At 38.7% G+C, this 13,966-nt stretch overlaps 1 protein-coding gene across 6 annotated transcripts in view; it reads left to right on the forward strand.

The window, feature by feature from the left end:
- Nucleotides 1-10,080, forward strand: part of Mid1 (midline 1) — a 363,560-nt gene extending 353,480 nt beyond the window's left edge. For all 6 annotated transcript variants that reach the window (XM_031371498.1, XM_031371515.1, XM_031371507.1 and 3 more), the window contains exon 10: nt 6,127-10,080. In XM_031371498.1, the coding sequence (XP_031227358.1) occupies nt 6,127-6,475 (349 nt within the window). In that variant the 3' untranslated portion in view covers nt 6,476-10,080. The remainder of the gene's footprint in view (nt 1-6,126) is intronic.
- The last annotated feature ends 3,886 nt before the right edge of the window (nt 10,081-13,966 follow it).

The following is a 13,966-nucleotide window of genomic DNA, read 5'->3' on the forward strand; positions in this document are numbered from 1 at the left end:
ACATGAAGGGGGTATCAGAACAAATATTCAAAAATGTATTGGTTAGCTCTTGACAAATAAGCAGAAGTAAGTCAACGAACCACAAAGATAAAGGTAGTGAGAAACGTATGGGCCACCAGGCAGTGGTGACACATGCCTTTAATCCCAGCACTTGGGAGGCAAAGGCAGACAGATTTCGGAGTTCGAGGCCAGCCTGGTCTACAGAGTGAGTTCCAGGATAATCAGGGCTATACAGAGAAGCCCTGTCTTGAAGAAAACAAACCAACCAAACAAACAAACAAAGAATTGCCAAGAAAAGCTTATGAGATCACTGACAGGGCTAGGAATATAGGCCAAGAGTCTTATCACTCAAGTATATGAACTCGTGATGACCTGCTGTCCATTGCCAAAGCAGGTACTTCCTGGCATCTATAAAGGAGGACTCAATGAAACCTCATATCCAATCTCTGCCACTGGGAAACAATGTACCCAATCCTCTTTTCAACTTCACGATCCTGTCCAAGGGTATTGCAATTGTACAACCTGATCCAGGCACAAATGAAAAGGGAGCTTCTGTATAGTGCAACACAGAACTCTGAGCAGGAGATTGACAAGAGGACAGAGAAGATGTACTGACTCATAGAGGCTAGCACACTGATTTAGAGGCTTATCCATTACATCTACTTGAGTTGTGGCAATGTTATTTAAGTTTTTTTAAAGATTTTTTTCTTTTTCTTTTTCTTCTTCCTTTTTTTAACTTTTTATTGGTCCTTTGTGTATTTTATATCATGTTCCTCAGTTCTGCTCATCTCTCTGTCTGCTCATATCCTCCCTTCACCCTTGCAGCCTCCTTCCCAAAATAAAAAATACACAAACAAACTCAAAGTATAGAAAACACCTCATCTTGGACACTGTAATGTCACAGTGTGCCCCACAGTATATATCCCTCTCTACACATCTTCACTTGTAAATGCTCATTGCAATGAGTCATTGGACTGGTTTGGAATCTCTAGTTTCTGTGACACCATTAATCCCATAGTTGCCCTGTGTCATGTAGATCCTGCAGCTTTAGATCAGCAGGATCTACACATCATCCATTCCAAATGTTTACAGATGATATAGATTTTGGGACGGGACAACTCAGAGCCCTGGATCTGGACCTGGATGGCAGCAGAGCTGGTCAGCCCTCTGGCTCTCCCTTATCTGCATCACCAAGGCAGGATCTCCATGCTCGAGCATGGACACCCAATACTGCCATTAGCAGGAGTCAGAGTCAACTCTTCTGGTTTCCTGCCCTCAGGCCAGCTCACCTGTGCCTTCACTGTCTATAAGGACCAGCTCAACTGTGTTGCCCAGGCGAAGTATAGGGCCTGCTTTCTCAGAGTGCTACAGCAAGTGAGGGGGCATGGATAGTTCTCCCCCAACAATAAAAAGTAGAGAGAGGTCACCCTATCTAATGACAGATGAGCGGCAGAGCCAGCTCTCTAGTGCTCTGGCTCTCAGGGCTGGCTCACCTGCATCTCTTCCACCAGAGTCTATTATGCTGCCCAGGCAAGATGAATGGCCCTGTGCAGCAGTAGGTGAGGGACAGGGCCAGTTCACCAACTCTCATGACTCCAGAGCCAGTGAGCATGTTTTTTTAACACACCTTTTAAAAAGTGATTGTGTTTCAAATCCAATATATGTGATTTTTCTTTTTAAAAATGTTATTGTTAACTAAGACCAGTGAGGTTTTTCTCTTTGCTCAGGGTACGATAGCATATGTCAATATCCGATTACACTGATTTCTGCTTTAACATATTAAGAGTTGAACTCAGGGTTATTCACTCTTGATTAATAGTGATGTGTTTGGCTTATGATAATAACTGTGAAATGTTTTAAGTATTAAAGCACATGTCTCAGTAATTTTAAAAAGAGATTAAGAAACTGAATATTGTAGGAAAATTCTTCAGAATTTTTACTTTTGACTAGTAAGAAAGAATATTTAGAATAACTGAGTAACTGCCTGCTCAAAGAATTTTAAAATGTTTTATTAATTTCTTTAGAGCTTTATGCAATGTATTTTTCACTTGGACACCTTTTCTCAACTTATTCCCTTGCCACCTTATCAATCCTCCCATTCCTTCCCACTTGACTTTCATATTACTTTTTTTCTTCTTTCAAAGTTGAATTCATGTTTTACTTTTAGTGTTTTTTGTTTGTGTGCTTGTTTTGTGTTGTTTTTGTTTTGTGTGTTTTGTGTTTCTGCCTATTTCTTTCTGTCTGTCTGTCACCTATCTTTCCATCTGCCTGTCTGTCTGTCCCTGTCTATTTGCCTGTCTGTCTGCTTGTCTGTCTGTCTGTCTCTATCCATCTGTCCAGTAGTCTGTCAGTCTTGTCAGTCTGTATGTCCATTTGTCTGTCTCTGACCATCTGCCTCTCTGTCCATCTGTCCTGCAGTCTGTCAGTCCATCTGTCAATCTGTCCATCTGTCTGTACTTCTATCTGTCTGTCTCTGTCCATCTGTTAATCTGTCTTATCTGTCTGTATTTATGTCTATCTGTCTCTGTCCATCTGTATCTCTGTCTTTGTCCACCTGTTAGTCTTGTCCACCTGTCTCTGTTCATCTGTCTACCTATATCTGTCCCCTGTCTGTCAGTCAGTCAGTCAGTCTTTCTGTCTGTCTCTGTATGTCCATCTGTCTGTCTCTGCCTGGCAGTCTGGCAGTCTGTCTGTTAAGCTGTCTGTTCACTTGTCTATACTTCTGTCTTTATCTGTCTATCTGTCTGTCTATCCATCTGTCTTTCCTTCTGTCTCTGTCTGCCTACCCATAAGTCTATCTCTCTGCTCTTCTATCTGTCTCTGTTCATATGTCTGTCTGGCCATCTGTCTATTTTTCTATCCATTTGTATGTTGGTCTGTTTGTCTGTTTGTCTTTCTGTCTGTCTGTCTGTCTGTCTCTGTTCATCTGTTTATCCATCTGTTTGTCTGTCTCTGTCCCTCTATCTGTCTCTGTCTCCCTGTCCATCAGTCCTTCTGTTTAGCCCTCTGTCTTTCTCTGTCCATCTCTCCATCAGTCTGTCTATCCATCAATCTATCCTTCTCTGTCTTCCTTTGTCTATCTGTCTGTCTGTCTGTGCATCTGTCCTGTCTGTCCATCCGCCTGTCTGTCAACATGTCCATCAGTCTTTTGTCTGTCCATCTGCCTGTCATGTCTTTCCATCTCTGTTCATCTATCTGTCTGTCCATCCATCTATTCATGTTTGTCTGTCCATCTGTCTATGTCTGTCTACCTGTCCATCTATCCATCTGTCTGTCTGTCCTTTCTTTCTGTCTGTCTCTGCTCATCTGCCTGTCTATCATCTGTCTGTTCTGTCTGTCCATATCTATTCATCTGTCTGTTCATCTGTCTGTCTGTCTGTCTACCTTTCCATCAGTCCATCCATCTGTCCATCTGTTTGTTCTGTCCTTATGTCTGTCTGTACGTACGTATGTCTATCTTTTTCTGTCCATTTTACCGTCAGTCCATCTTTCTGTTTGTTCATCTGTCTGCCTGTAATCTGTCTCTGTTCATGTCTATCTATTTCTGTGTACCTGTTCATCAGTCCATCTATCTGTCCATCTGTCTGTCCTTTCTGTCTGTTCATCTGACTGTCCTGTCCATCTGTCCTATCCATCTGTCTATCCATCTGTGTGTTTGTCCACCTGTCCATCAGTCCATCTATCTATCCATCTGTCTGTTCTGTCTTTCTGTCTGTCTCTGTTCATCTGCCTATCCATCTGTCCATCTGTCTTTCCATCTGTCCTTCTGTTCACCTGTCTCTGTTTATCTGTCTGTCTGCTGTCTGTCTGTCTCTGCCAATCTGTCTGTCCTTTGTCTCTCTCCATCTGTCTGTCTGTCTTTGTCTGTCTACCTGTCCATCAGTCCATCTATCTGTCCATCTGTCTGTCATGTTTTTCTCTCCGTTCATCTGTCTGTCTGCCATCTGTCTGTTTCTGTTCAACTTACTGTCCATCTATCTGTCCTGTCCACCTGTCCACCTGTCTCTGTTCATCTGTCTGTCTGCTGTCTGTCTGTCTCTTCATCTGTCTGTCTCTGTCCATTTGTCTTTCCTTTGTCTGTATGTCTTTCTCCATCTGTCCATTAGTCCATCTATCTGTCTATCTGTCTGTCCTGTTTATCTGTCTCTGTTCATGTCTGTCTGTCTGTCTCTGTTCATCTGTCTCTGTCCACCTGTCTGTCCATATGTCTGTCTGACCTATCTGTTAATTCATCTGTCTGTTCACCTGTCAGTCAGTCTGTCTGTCTGTCAATCTGTCAGTCTGTCTGTAAGCCTGTCTGTTCATCTGCTTGCATGTCTGCCTATCTCTGTTCATCTGTCTCTGTCTTTCTCTATGTCTGTCACTGTTCATCCCTCATCTGTCTGTCTGTATGTCTATCTGTTGAAGCCAGAAGAGGGTGTTGGATCTCCTAGAGGTAGAGTTTCATGTGGTTGTGAGCCACCTATACATGTGCTGGGGGTCCTCTGAAGAATGGCATGTACTCTTAATAAGCCATTTCTCCAGCCCTCTCAAAGATACTTTTAAAAATTTTAAAAGCAGCAGAAAATATCATCAGACAGTAATGAATTGCATAATTTCTGGTGAAAGTGAGAGATTATAGAGTGGCAATTAAACTTGGAGCCCTTTGAATCATCCTACATTTCAATTTTGATTTCATACTTTCTGTTAGTATGAAATTAGGTATTAATGATAAAATAATAGTTACTGAGCATTACATACCAGCCATTGTAATTGGGATTTAAAATGCAATTTCTTTTACTCTTTAACTTGGGGATATGGAGACTATAATTTTTCCTGTGCTATAGATAAGACAGTGAGATTGAATGATGACAAAGGACTTAACCTCATATGTGGAAATCATTCTCTCTGCTTGCCTTTGCCAAAGTAAATTAAAGCCATGAACAAATGGCAGATATGATAGCAATTACAAAACTTAAAGTCTGTTGATAGAATAAGCCATGGTCTTCAGTATGTCATGGTCTTCAGTATGTCATGGTCTTCAGTATGGCAACCCCACTCCATATATAAAGCTATATAAAGAAACTTAATAAAAATTAAAATTCATTACAAGTGGGGCTGGTGGCTCAAGTCTTAGCGCTCTTAAGTCCTAGCACTTGAGTCCTAGAAAGCTGAAAAGAGAAGAGTTGTGAGAGTTTGAGGCCTGTCTGGGCCACAATATGAAACTGTGCTTAAAATAAACAGATGGTAGATAGATAGGTAGATAGATAGAGACAGAGAGATAGACAGACATATAGACAGATAGATAGAGAAGTGCTTTCATACTTATGCTGAGTCTATACATTGACAATCCCAAGGATAACTAAAAATGCCACAATTGAAAAATAAATATTATTTCTGACATCTGTCCTCCTGAATGTCATAGGAAGCTTGGCCTGTTATGAATATTTTCAGATTACTTACATGAGCGTTAAGTCAGGATAGCTTCTTTATCACAAAGTCCTACTTGTAATGCAGTCTTGATTATCTTATATCTTGTATTGTCTTCGATACAATGTAGTGCATGGTATCAGATGTATCCTCCTATGACGCCCAATGTCATACAAAAGTACAGCATTGTGTACCACAAGCTTAGGAGACAAACTCAGAGGATGATTTTACTGATAGTACATTGCTTTAATAAGGTTTCTTTATAAAATCTTAAGTCCAGGCATTCTAAATTATGGATTATAAATTTAAAGTTGTTTTCCTAGGCTCACCAGCCACAGATCCAAGGCCCAATACCATATGGGCATCTGACAACCACACTGAACAGAACAAAACACTTCAATTGTTACAGAAAGACCTGGGCTGATCAGTACTGGTGCTGAAAAATTTTACTACACAGGTATTCACAAAAGGGAAACAGAGCAGTAAAATGGAAAGTCAAGATTCTCTGGTAACATTTAAGCTGAAGACAGGAAGGTAGGTCAACACACTGGTCACTTTCCACTTCTATATGTTTAGGAAAGACAAAGATACATATTTAGATTTAAATACACACTTAAACGGAGTGTGATCACAAATAATAAATGATCACATTAAAAAAATCCTGCAGACCACAGAGCAAATTTTACTTACATGCAATGTGATTTTTTTTCTCTGCAGGTACGCCATTGGCCTTGCATACAAATCTGCTCCAAAACATGAATGGATTGGGAAAAATTCTGCTTCCTGGGCCCTCTGCCGTTGCAACAATAACTGGGTGGTGAGACATAACAGCAAGGAAATCCCTATTGAGCCAGCCCCCCACCTCCGGCGCGTAGGCATCCTGCTGGACTATGATAATGGCTCAATCGCTTTTTATGATGCTTTGAACTCCATCCACCTCTACACCTTTGATGTTGCACTTGCGCAGCCTGTGTGCCCTACCTTTACTGTGTGGAACAAGTGTTTGACGATTATAACTGGTCTTCCCATTCCAGACCATTTGGACTGTACAGAACAGCTACCTTGAGTACCCAGCCCCAGAGCAGTCCCAAGGAATTATAAAGGTTGAGGCCACTGTTTAGGGGATTGAGAAACTCAGGCTTCAAGAGTGTGATCAAATATTCCCCAGTTTGTCCAGAAACCAGCTCAGATAGGGCTCCACATGGGAGGTTTCCTTCCTTTTACTGTGTTTTTTATTAAGTACAGGCTTTAATAATTTCTTTAACTTTTTGTATTTAGAGGAAAAGTCTGTAGATTATTTATAAAAGAAACATAATCTGGATTATAGCTGTTAGGAATCACTTGGTTTTGTCCATTAAGAGGCCCATAAGTTTACCAGCCCTTTACCAGTTTTATTTTATCAGTCTATGAGCTTGCAAAAATCCTTTTGTAGATCTGTGTGTTTTTTCACTTTCTTACATTCTATTCCATGAGGCCATGCTAGGTACTGTCACTTAGAATAACCAAATATATGGCTAAAGTAAAAGTCATTTTGAGCCTAGTAAGGAAGTATGCCGGCTTCCTTACTCTGATTTAAGTTGAGATACTTTAACTGTAATGTCAGAAACTTGTGTTAGATCAAATAGAATGGCGAATAAGGAAGAAGAATTACATTTGGATCTCAAGCTTAGCCATGCCTGATGATTTGGGGATCCATAAAACTTTGGTTATATATTCACCAACTTCTCCAGGGCTGAAGCTTTTGGGCTAATATCTTGAATGAGATTACAATTAACTGCTGTCATTTGATTTCTACAAATGATTTAAGATTTCATGCTGAGTTGGGTTTTATCAAAAGTAGAATTCTGTTTTATGGCATAAAACTGTTTTAACTTACCTCTTACCAGTCATTTTGGGGCCTATGAAATTTTTTCACTACATTTAATAGGTGCCCTATTTTTTCCCTTCCCCAAATCAAATTTTCTTTTCTTTCTGGAGCTACAGATTTATAACATGGCCTGTTACAAATAGCAATCCCATTTTCAACCTTTCAACTGCACATGCCCTTAAACACTGTCCAAATATAAGTCACCAAAAACAGTATTTATGAATAATGATAAGACATATTACACAAAGTACTAGTCACTAGTGTACATGCCTTTAAAAGTACAGTCTTTTAGTAAGCACATTTTGAAGATATAGACATGCCCATATATCCTAGTATAGTTTATCATAGAATTGTAAGAAAAAAATCTAATTTGCTGTTCCTACAGAGGAATCTACCAATAGAACCTATTAATAAAATTGCAGATAGAATTCTTTTCATACTGACCTGATATACTGTAGTGGTCTCTGAATTAAGACTTTCTCAGGTGATCTTGGCATGGGACATTGGCATGGGTTCACCTTCATAAAGGACATTGACCTGTATAAGTGGTTTCAATTGTTAAAATATTTATCTGGGCCACCACATCAGCCAGCCATTGACTGAAAAGACTGATGGATTGAGGCATTGGTTTTGGTGATTGTGTTTTTCATCAAAAATAACTCAATGCACTCTTCATTTCAGCATCACATGGTCATAATTGATGTGCATGTCAATCTGGACTTCATGGAAGACAAAGCCAGTTTCCTGTGTCTTTCTGTCCCTTCTCTGGCAGATGATGTCCTTTTTCTTAATGGATAGATTTTATATATTGACTATATTATTTATACCCAGATGAATATTTTGATAGCAACTTAAAACAATTTTACATCTTAAAAGTGGACACCTCAGTGGAAAAACTTTCATTTTTCTCTAACAATTTATTAGAACTTTTTGACAGTATAAAAATGTGTATTTGCCTTCCCTGAATAAACCGCAAAGGTTGTCTCAGTGATTTTTCTGTACACTTTGGGTGGCTGGATAATAGATATTTTAATGCACTTTGTACACTTACAGGTTCTAAACAAAAGGGTCTAAAACTCAAATTCTGAGTTTTTAAAAACTCATTGTCTCCAGGTAACAATAAATGCTACAGTTTGCCTTATGATCTTAACATAAAGCATTTATGAGCAGGACAATATTTCCATGAATATGTTTTTCAGTATAAAGATGTTTCACGGCAAGCTTTTGAAGGGTGCGTTTTTGGCTATTTTTGTAAGGACAAGACATATTATGTTATAATTTTGTTGTGCAAGTCTTACTCTTGGCTAACTTAAAAACATTGTGGATGTAGCAATTACTATTTCCAGGTTGTCATATTTACAGGAAAATGTGTATATGGTGAAAGACCACAAGTGTTTAATTGCTGTAAAGATGTAGAAAAATTTCCATGTGGATTTTTTAAGTCTAAAAAAACATGATGTAAACATTTGCTGCAGTATAGCTCTGCATTTTCTTTAAATGGACTGAGGCTACTCACAGGAAGCATTTATATAGAAGGGCAAAAGAAATGGCAGGGCCAATCAAATTAGTACAACAAATTTGACGAGTTGCTAATGAAGGCTGTAAGGGCTTGGCACCATGTGAATGTGAATGACTCAGTTGCCAAGTGCCCTGATCACAGAGAGGGCCTAAGCTTGCTATCATGTTCTCTTTTCAATGTTATGAAACTTAGTGATTTTTGACCATGGGGCTATCATTTTCACTTTTGCACTTGGCCTTGCATATTATGTAGCCAGTCCCTTGGAACAGGACTCCAAAACATGGTACTGCTCTTCCTAATGAATAAAGAGAAACATGTTGCTTGTTGAAACTTGCCTTAGATTCATACTCAAGTATGAGTCTAAATAGTGGATAAGATGAGAGTGGATGTAGGGTAAAGATTTTCTCTCCAGCTTTAAAAAAATGACTTCAGAAAGTGACTGTATAGATGATGGTTTCTGGGGGCAGAGGGGAAGCAACCTGAACATGGACAGACTTTTATTATGGTACTGATACATGGACCTTGAACTTCCTGAGGAATGAGCCAGTGCCTTCTACTCAAGATGGATTTATAACTCAGCTCCAGGGGTGCATACAAATGGTTGCAGAGAGACATGTGACTGCCTGTTCAGTGCATCTGGTGCTGGGAAGCTGACATCTGGTCTCTCTTGGTTAAACATCAATGGTGTGCAGAGACAATGATACTAGCAAGAGAAATGTTTTGAAAATAGTGCTTCTCATCAAGTTCTTGATTTTGCTACCCAAGAAGACATTTGGCCTTATCTGGAGTCAATTTTAGTAGTCACAAGTTGGAGACATGTTGCTCCTGACATCTGGTGGGTACAAGTCAGAAATGGCATTAAGCATCCTACAGTGCACCCTGAAGCTTCTCGCCAGAAAGTGATATATAACTCAAGATATCAGCTGTGTCCTAGTTTAGCTACTCTTGAATGTTTGCTTTTGTTCAGGGACAAACAAAAAAAAAATGCACAAAAGTCAATACTTTTACAGGAGTGGCACCGTCATCCTTAAAATTGTTTATAAAATAATGACAAAAAACCTGATTTCTAAAGTAATCCAAGATGGTTAGAATGCACATTGTTGAAAGTAAGTGTTGTGATTTGATGATCTTGTTGTAGAAAGGAGTTTTTTTTTTCTATATCTCCTTGGAGCAGCATACTTTCAAACCTTGGTACTTGAGTCAACTGTCAAGCCCATCAGTCCCAAATCTATTCTCAATTTCTGATATTTTCTGGTTCAAAATAAAATCTTTTGTGGCACCAAAACATGTCTTTGCCTGGTTTTTTTTACCTTTCTCCATTTTACCTTTTCACATTCATGCCCTGCACAAACACTTATTTGACTTTTCCTTGTTGCTCCCGCAATTTTATGTTATACAGTTCATTTTTTGACATCTGAAACTGTCATATCTAGTATACACCCTTCCACATTCAAAACATAGTTACTTTACAAGATTGAAAATACCTTACATGGAATTTTAAAACACTATAAAAGCAAACTCTTTAAGGAGTTGAAACCCAGAATAAAGATTGCATAATGTCAAGTCTCATAGGAGTGATAGAAAAGAGAGGAACAGTGACTGTCAGCAATTGAACAGTGGTCATTATAGTGTGGTCTGCAGTCATCCTTCCAGGTGGTTCATAAGTATATTTCCATGCCCATGCCCATGCCCATGCCCATACCAGGAGCCACAGTAATTGACTCCTGAATCTTACAGATACAAGCCCTTTTGGTCTATGTCAGTGCAGAGCAGAAAGAGTTGCACAAAGCCACAGTATCAGGACCATCAAACATAGTGGAAACTTCCTTTCTGTCTCACTTCAAGGATTTTGAACAGAACCTGTGAGGATGATATCCAGCAATTTGAATTCCAACAAGCACTATATAGATTCTGGTACCAGTGAGAGTTTAGGAGACCATCTCTGCAGAAATCCCTAGCTTCATGGCCTATATAAAAAATTTTTTTTCCACCATGAGATGTGTTTTTAAGGCTAGGTACTTTCAAGACAAAGTAAGGTTGTGCAGAGATTCCTCATCTGACTACATGAAAATGATCTTGTCCGCACATGCTGACTTCTGGATCCTTCACTGACAAGGGTTGGAATGTAATTCATCAGCATGCACTTTCAAAACACTATTCTGAAGCTCATCCAGGATTTCCAGTCAATATTATGGCCCTGGTGACTTCTGGATCCTTCGCTGACAAGGGTTGGAGTGTAATTCAGCAGCATGCACTTTCAAAACATGTTTTTCTGAAGCTCATCCAGGATTTCCAGTCAGTATTATGGCCCATGTTGGTGACTTTAAGGTTCAGATGGTGAACCCTAGGGGTTTTTTTGGCACAGGGTCTCTGACATAACTCCTCCAGTCTGTGGTCATGGAAAATATGTCAGTGAATGGTTGTGATTAGGAGCCAATAAAATTTGGCTAGCAAGCTGTAGTTTTACTGGCCTCTGCTGTACTGGATGCTGGACTACCCAAAGCCCTTGGGCATTCTGTACCCTCTCACTCACTCAAGACTGTACTCTGTCCACTCCATGTCTAAGTGAGCTTTAAAAGTTACCAACATTAATTTCATCAAGTCAGAGAAACCACTGAACCCATGGAGAATTGGTTATGGAGTACTTAAGACAGGGCCATTTGATATTATAAGATTCCTTCATTTGACAGACTAGGGTGGGACATGCCAATGTTCTAATGATTTTACAACCTTCATAAAATCAACTCAAATCAGACTTCTCACTAGTGACAGGTGTGTTAATGTATTCTCTTTGACAAGCATCTTAAGGCCATTTCACTTGAACTTTTGAAGCTTAAAAGAAACAACTATAATTAATCTCCTTTTAAATTTACCTTGAAGAATATGCTAAGCAATTCCCAGGGCAACCCACATCCAATTCTATTTGTCTTAATACATGTAATATATTTAAGAAGATAGTTGCTTGTGACAATAATAGGAAGACAAAAGGGGGGCACATGGTACTTGTAAATTCCCTTTCCCTTGAGTATCGGCGTTCTCCAAAAATACACATTTAGATAAAAGTGAGGTCTAAGACTTAAAGAAAATCCTCTAAGTTGTCCTAACTTAGCATGGGCAATCTATGGAAAGGAATGAAGTTTTCTCTTTGAATCTTTTGCAGCCATGTCTTCCTAAGAGAACTATTAAAGCATGATTACATAGGAAGCATAGCAATTAACAAGCAAATATGTCATGGCCTAAAATCAATTACCAACTAAAAAAATAACACAGAAAATGATTTAACAAACACTGGTTCTTTTGCACAGTCTATTTATTCTCAAAGCACAATTTTGGCCATTAAATGATGGCCATTAAAGGCTGTTCAACTTCACTAAAGCATTTCAAAAACTACTAATAATCGTATCCTTAACTAATGGTATTCTTCCTCTAACAACTGGCCTCCTTCACCTCTTCTTCTCAGTCATGTTTCCCAAAAGGCTGTCCATACCTGCTACTGCTCTGTGCTCGCCCAGAAATGTACCTTTCTATGTGCCATGAGAAGCTAAAATGCTTTCATTACATTGATATAAGTGGCATCGAACGTTGCTTAGAAAAAAAAAAAACATTGTCAAGTATTCACCTATCCTCATCTTGACATACAACAGTTTTTTGAGATACATGAAGCTAACTTCATTTTTAAATTTTGTCATAAACAAAATATCCCTTCCATTGACTCAGTCACTACTGTGTGCAAAAATTGTTTCTGCACACAAATTCAAATACCAAGCTCTAAGTATTCCTCTAACCTCTGCCATATAACATTGGCCTGGTAGGGAGCAATGACTTTCAGAAACCTAAAGGAAACCTTTAGCTCAGTATGTTCAGAATCGCACTCATGATCTATGCTAGAAAACTCCTTCTTGCCAAAATTCATAGGTGTATATTTGATGTTATTTTTGTCCTCTGTGTCCAATCCATTACCAACTCCTTTTAACTCCTAAGTATGTCTTTGACCTCTGCACACAAACTCCAGCTCTTTCATGTCTCTCACCTCTACCATTGAAGAGATAAAATCCTCCCAAGTTTTGCACCTACTTCCTATCAAACTCTACAATTCCCTCCAGTCTTTCTGACATCCCAAATTGAACCACATTCCCCTAACATCCATTCACAGATATCTCTGCCCATCTTCATAATGTTCTCCTGGTTTTATATATAACATATAATATACATTAGTATATATATTAATCAGTGAAAATTTTGTTTACTATTTCTGCTCACACGCACTCCCCAGAGTGTAACATCTCTGAAATTGGTGACCACAATTTGTTTAGCCAAATATTTGCCATATAACAGGTAACTAATAAATATTAAGAGCCAAATTCTAGGTTCCCGTGGATGTATTTTACTATTTTCTTTTAAATTCACACCTACCATTCTTTATAGTTTTTATTGATAAACATTTTTATTAATATATTTTATTATCATATTTCTCCTCCTTCAATTATTCTAAGATAATCCACTCCTCCCTAAAAATCCAATTTTATGCTCTTTTTTCTCTATTTTTTAATATTTTTAATTGCTGAGGTTATAATACAGTTATAGAACTTCTGCATTCACTTTTCTTCCTCCAAATTCTTCCATGTATGCTGCTGAAGGCTATTTACACATTTGTGTTTCTCAAAACATACTCCTTCACATAGATGGCAACCACATACACCACAAAATAAAAAATATACACTGAGGGCTGGAGAGATGGCTCAGCAGTTAATAACATTGCCTGCTCTTCCAAAGGACCCAAGTTCAAATCCCAGCACCCACATGACAGTTCACAACTGTCAGTAATTCCAGTTCTAGAGGATCTGACATCCTTATACAGATATATGTGGAGGCAGAATACCAATGAAGATAAAATTTAAAAAATTAAAAAACATACACTTAACAATAGGCAAATAAAAAATATTGAGAATGAAGCCTGGCCTACAGAGTGAGTTTCAGGACAGACAGTGCTATACAGAGAAACCCTGTCTCAAAAAAAAAAAAAATACTGAGTATGAAAGAAATTGTTTTTACCAGGGCAAAGCAAACCAATTTGTTATTCAATATCAGATTATTAAACCCTGAAACCCACATTCCACAAGGAACTCAAGAAGGAAGACCAAAAGGTGGACATTTCATTCCTTCTTAAAAGG

Source organism: Mastomys coucha, chromosome X (genome assembly GCF_008632895.1).
Source record: "Mastomys coucha isolate ucsf_1 chromosome X, UCSF_Mcou_1, whole genome shotgun sequence".
Lineage (NCBI taxonomy): Eukaryota > Metazoa > Chordata > Mammalia > Rodentia > Muridae > Mastomys > Mastomys coucha.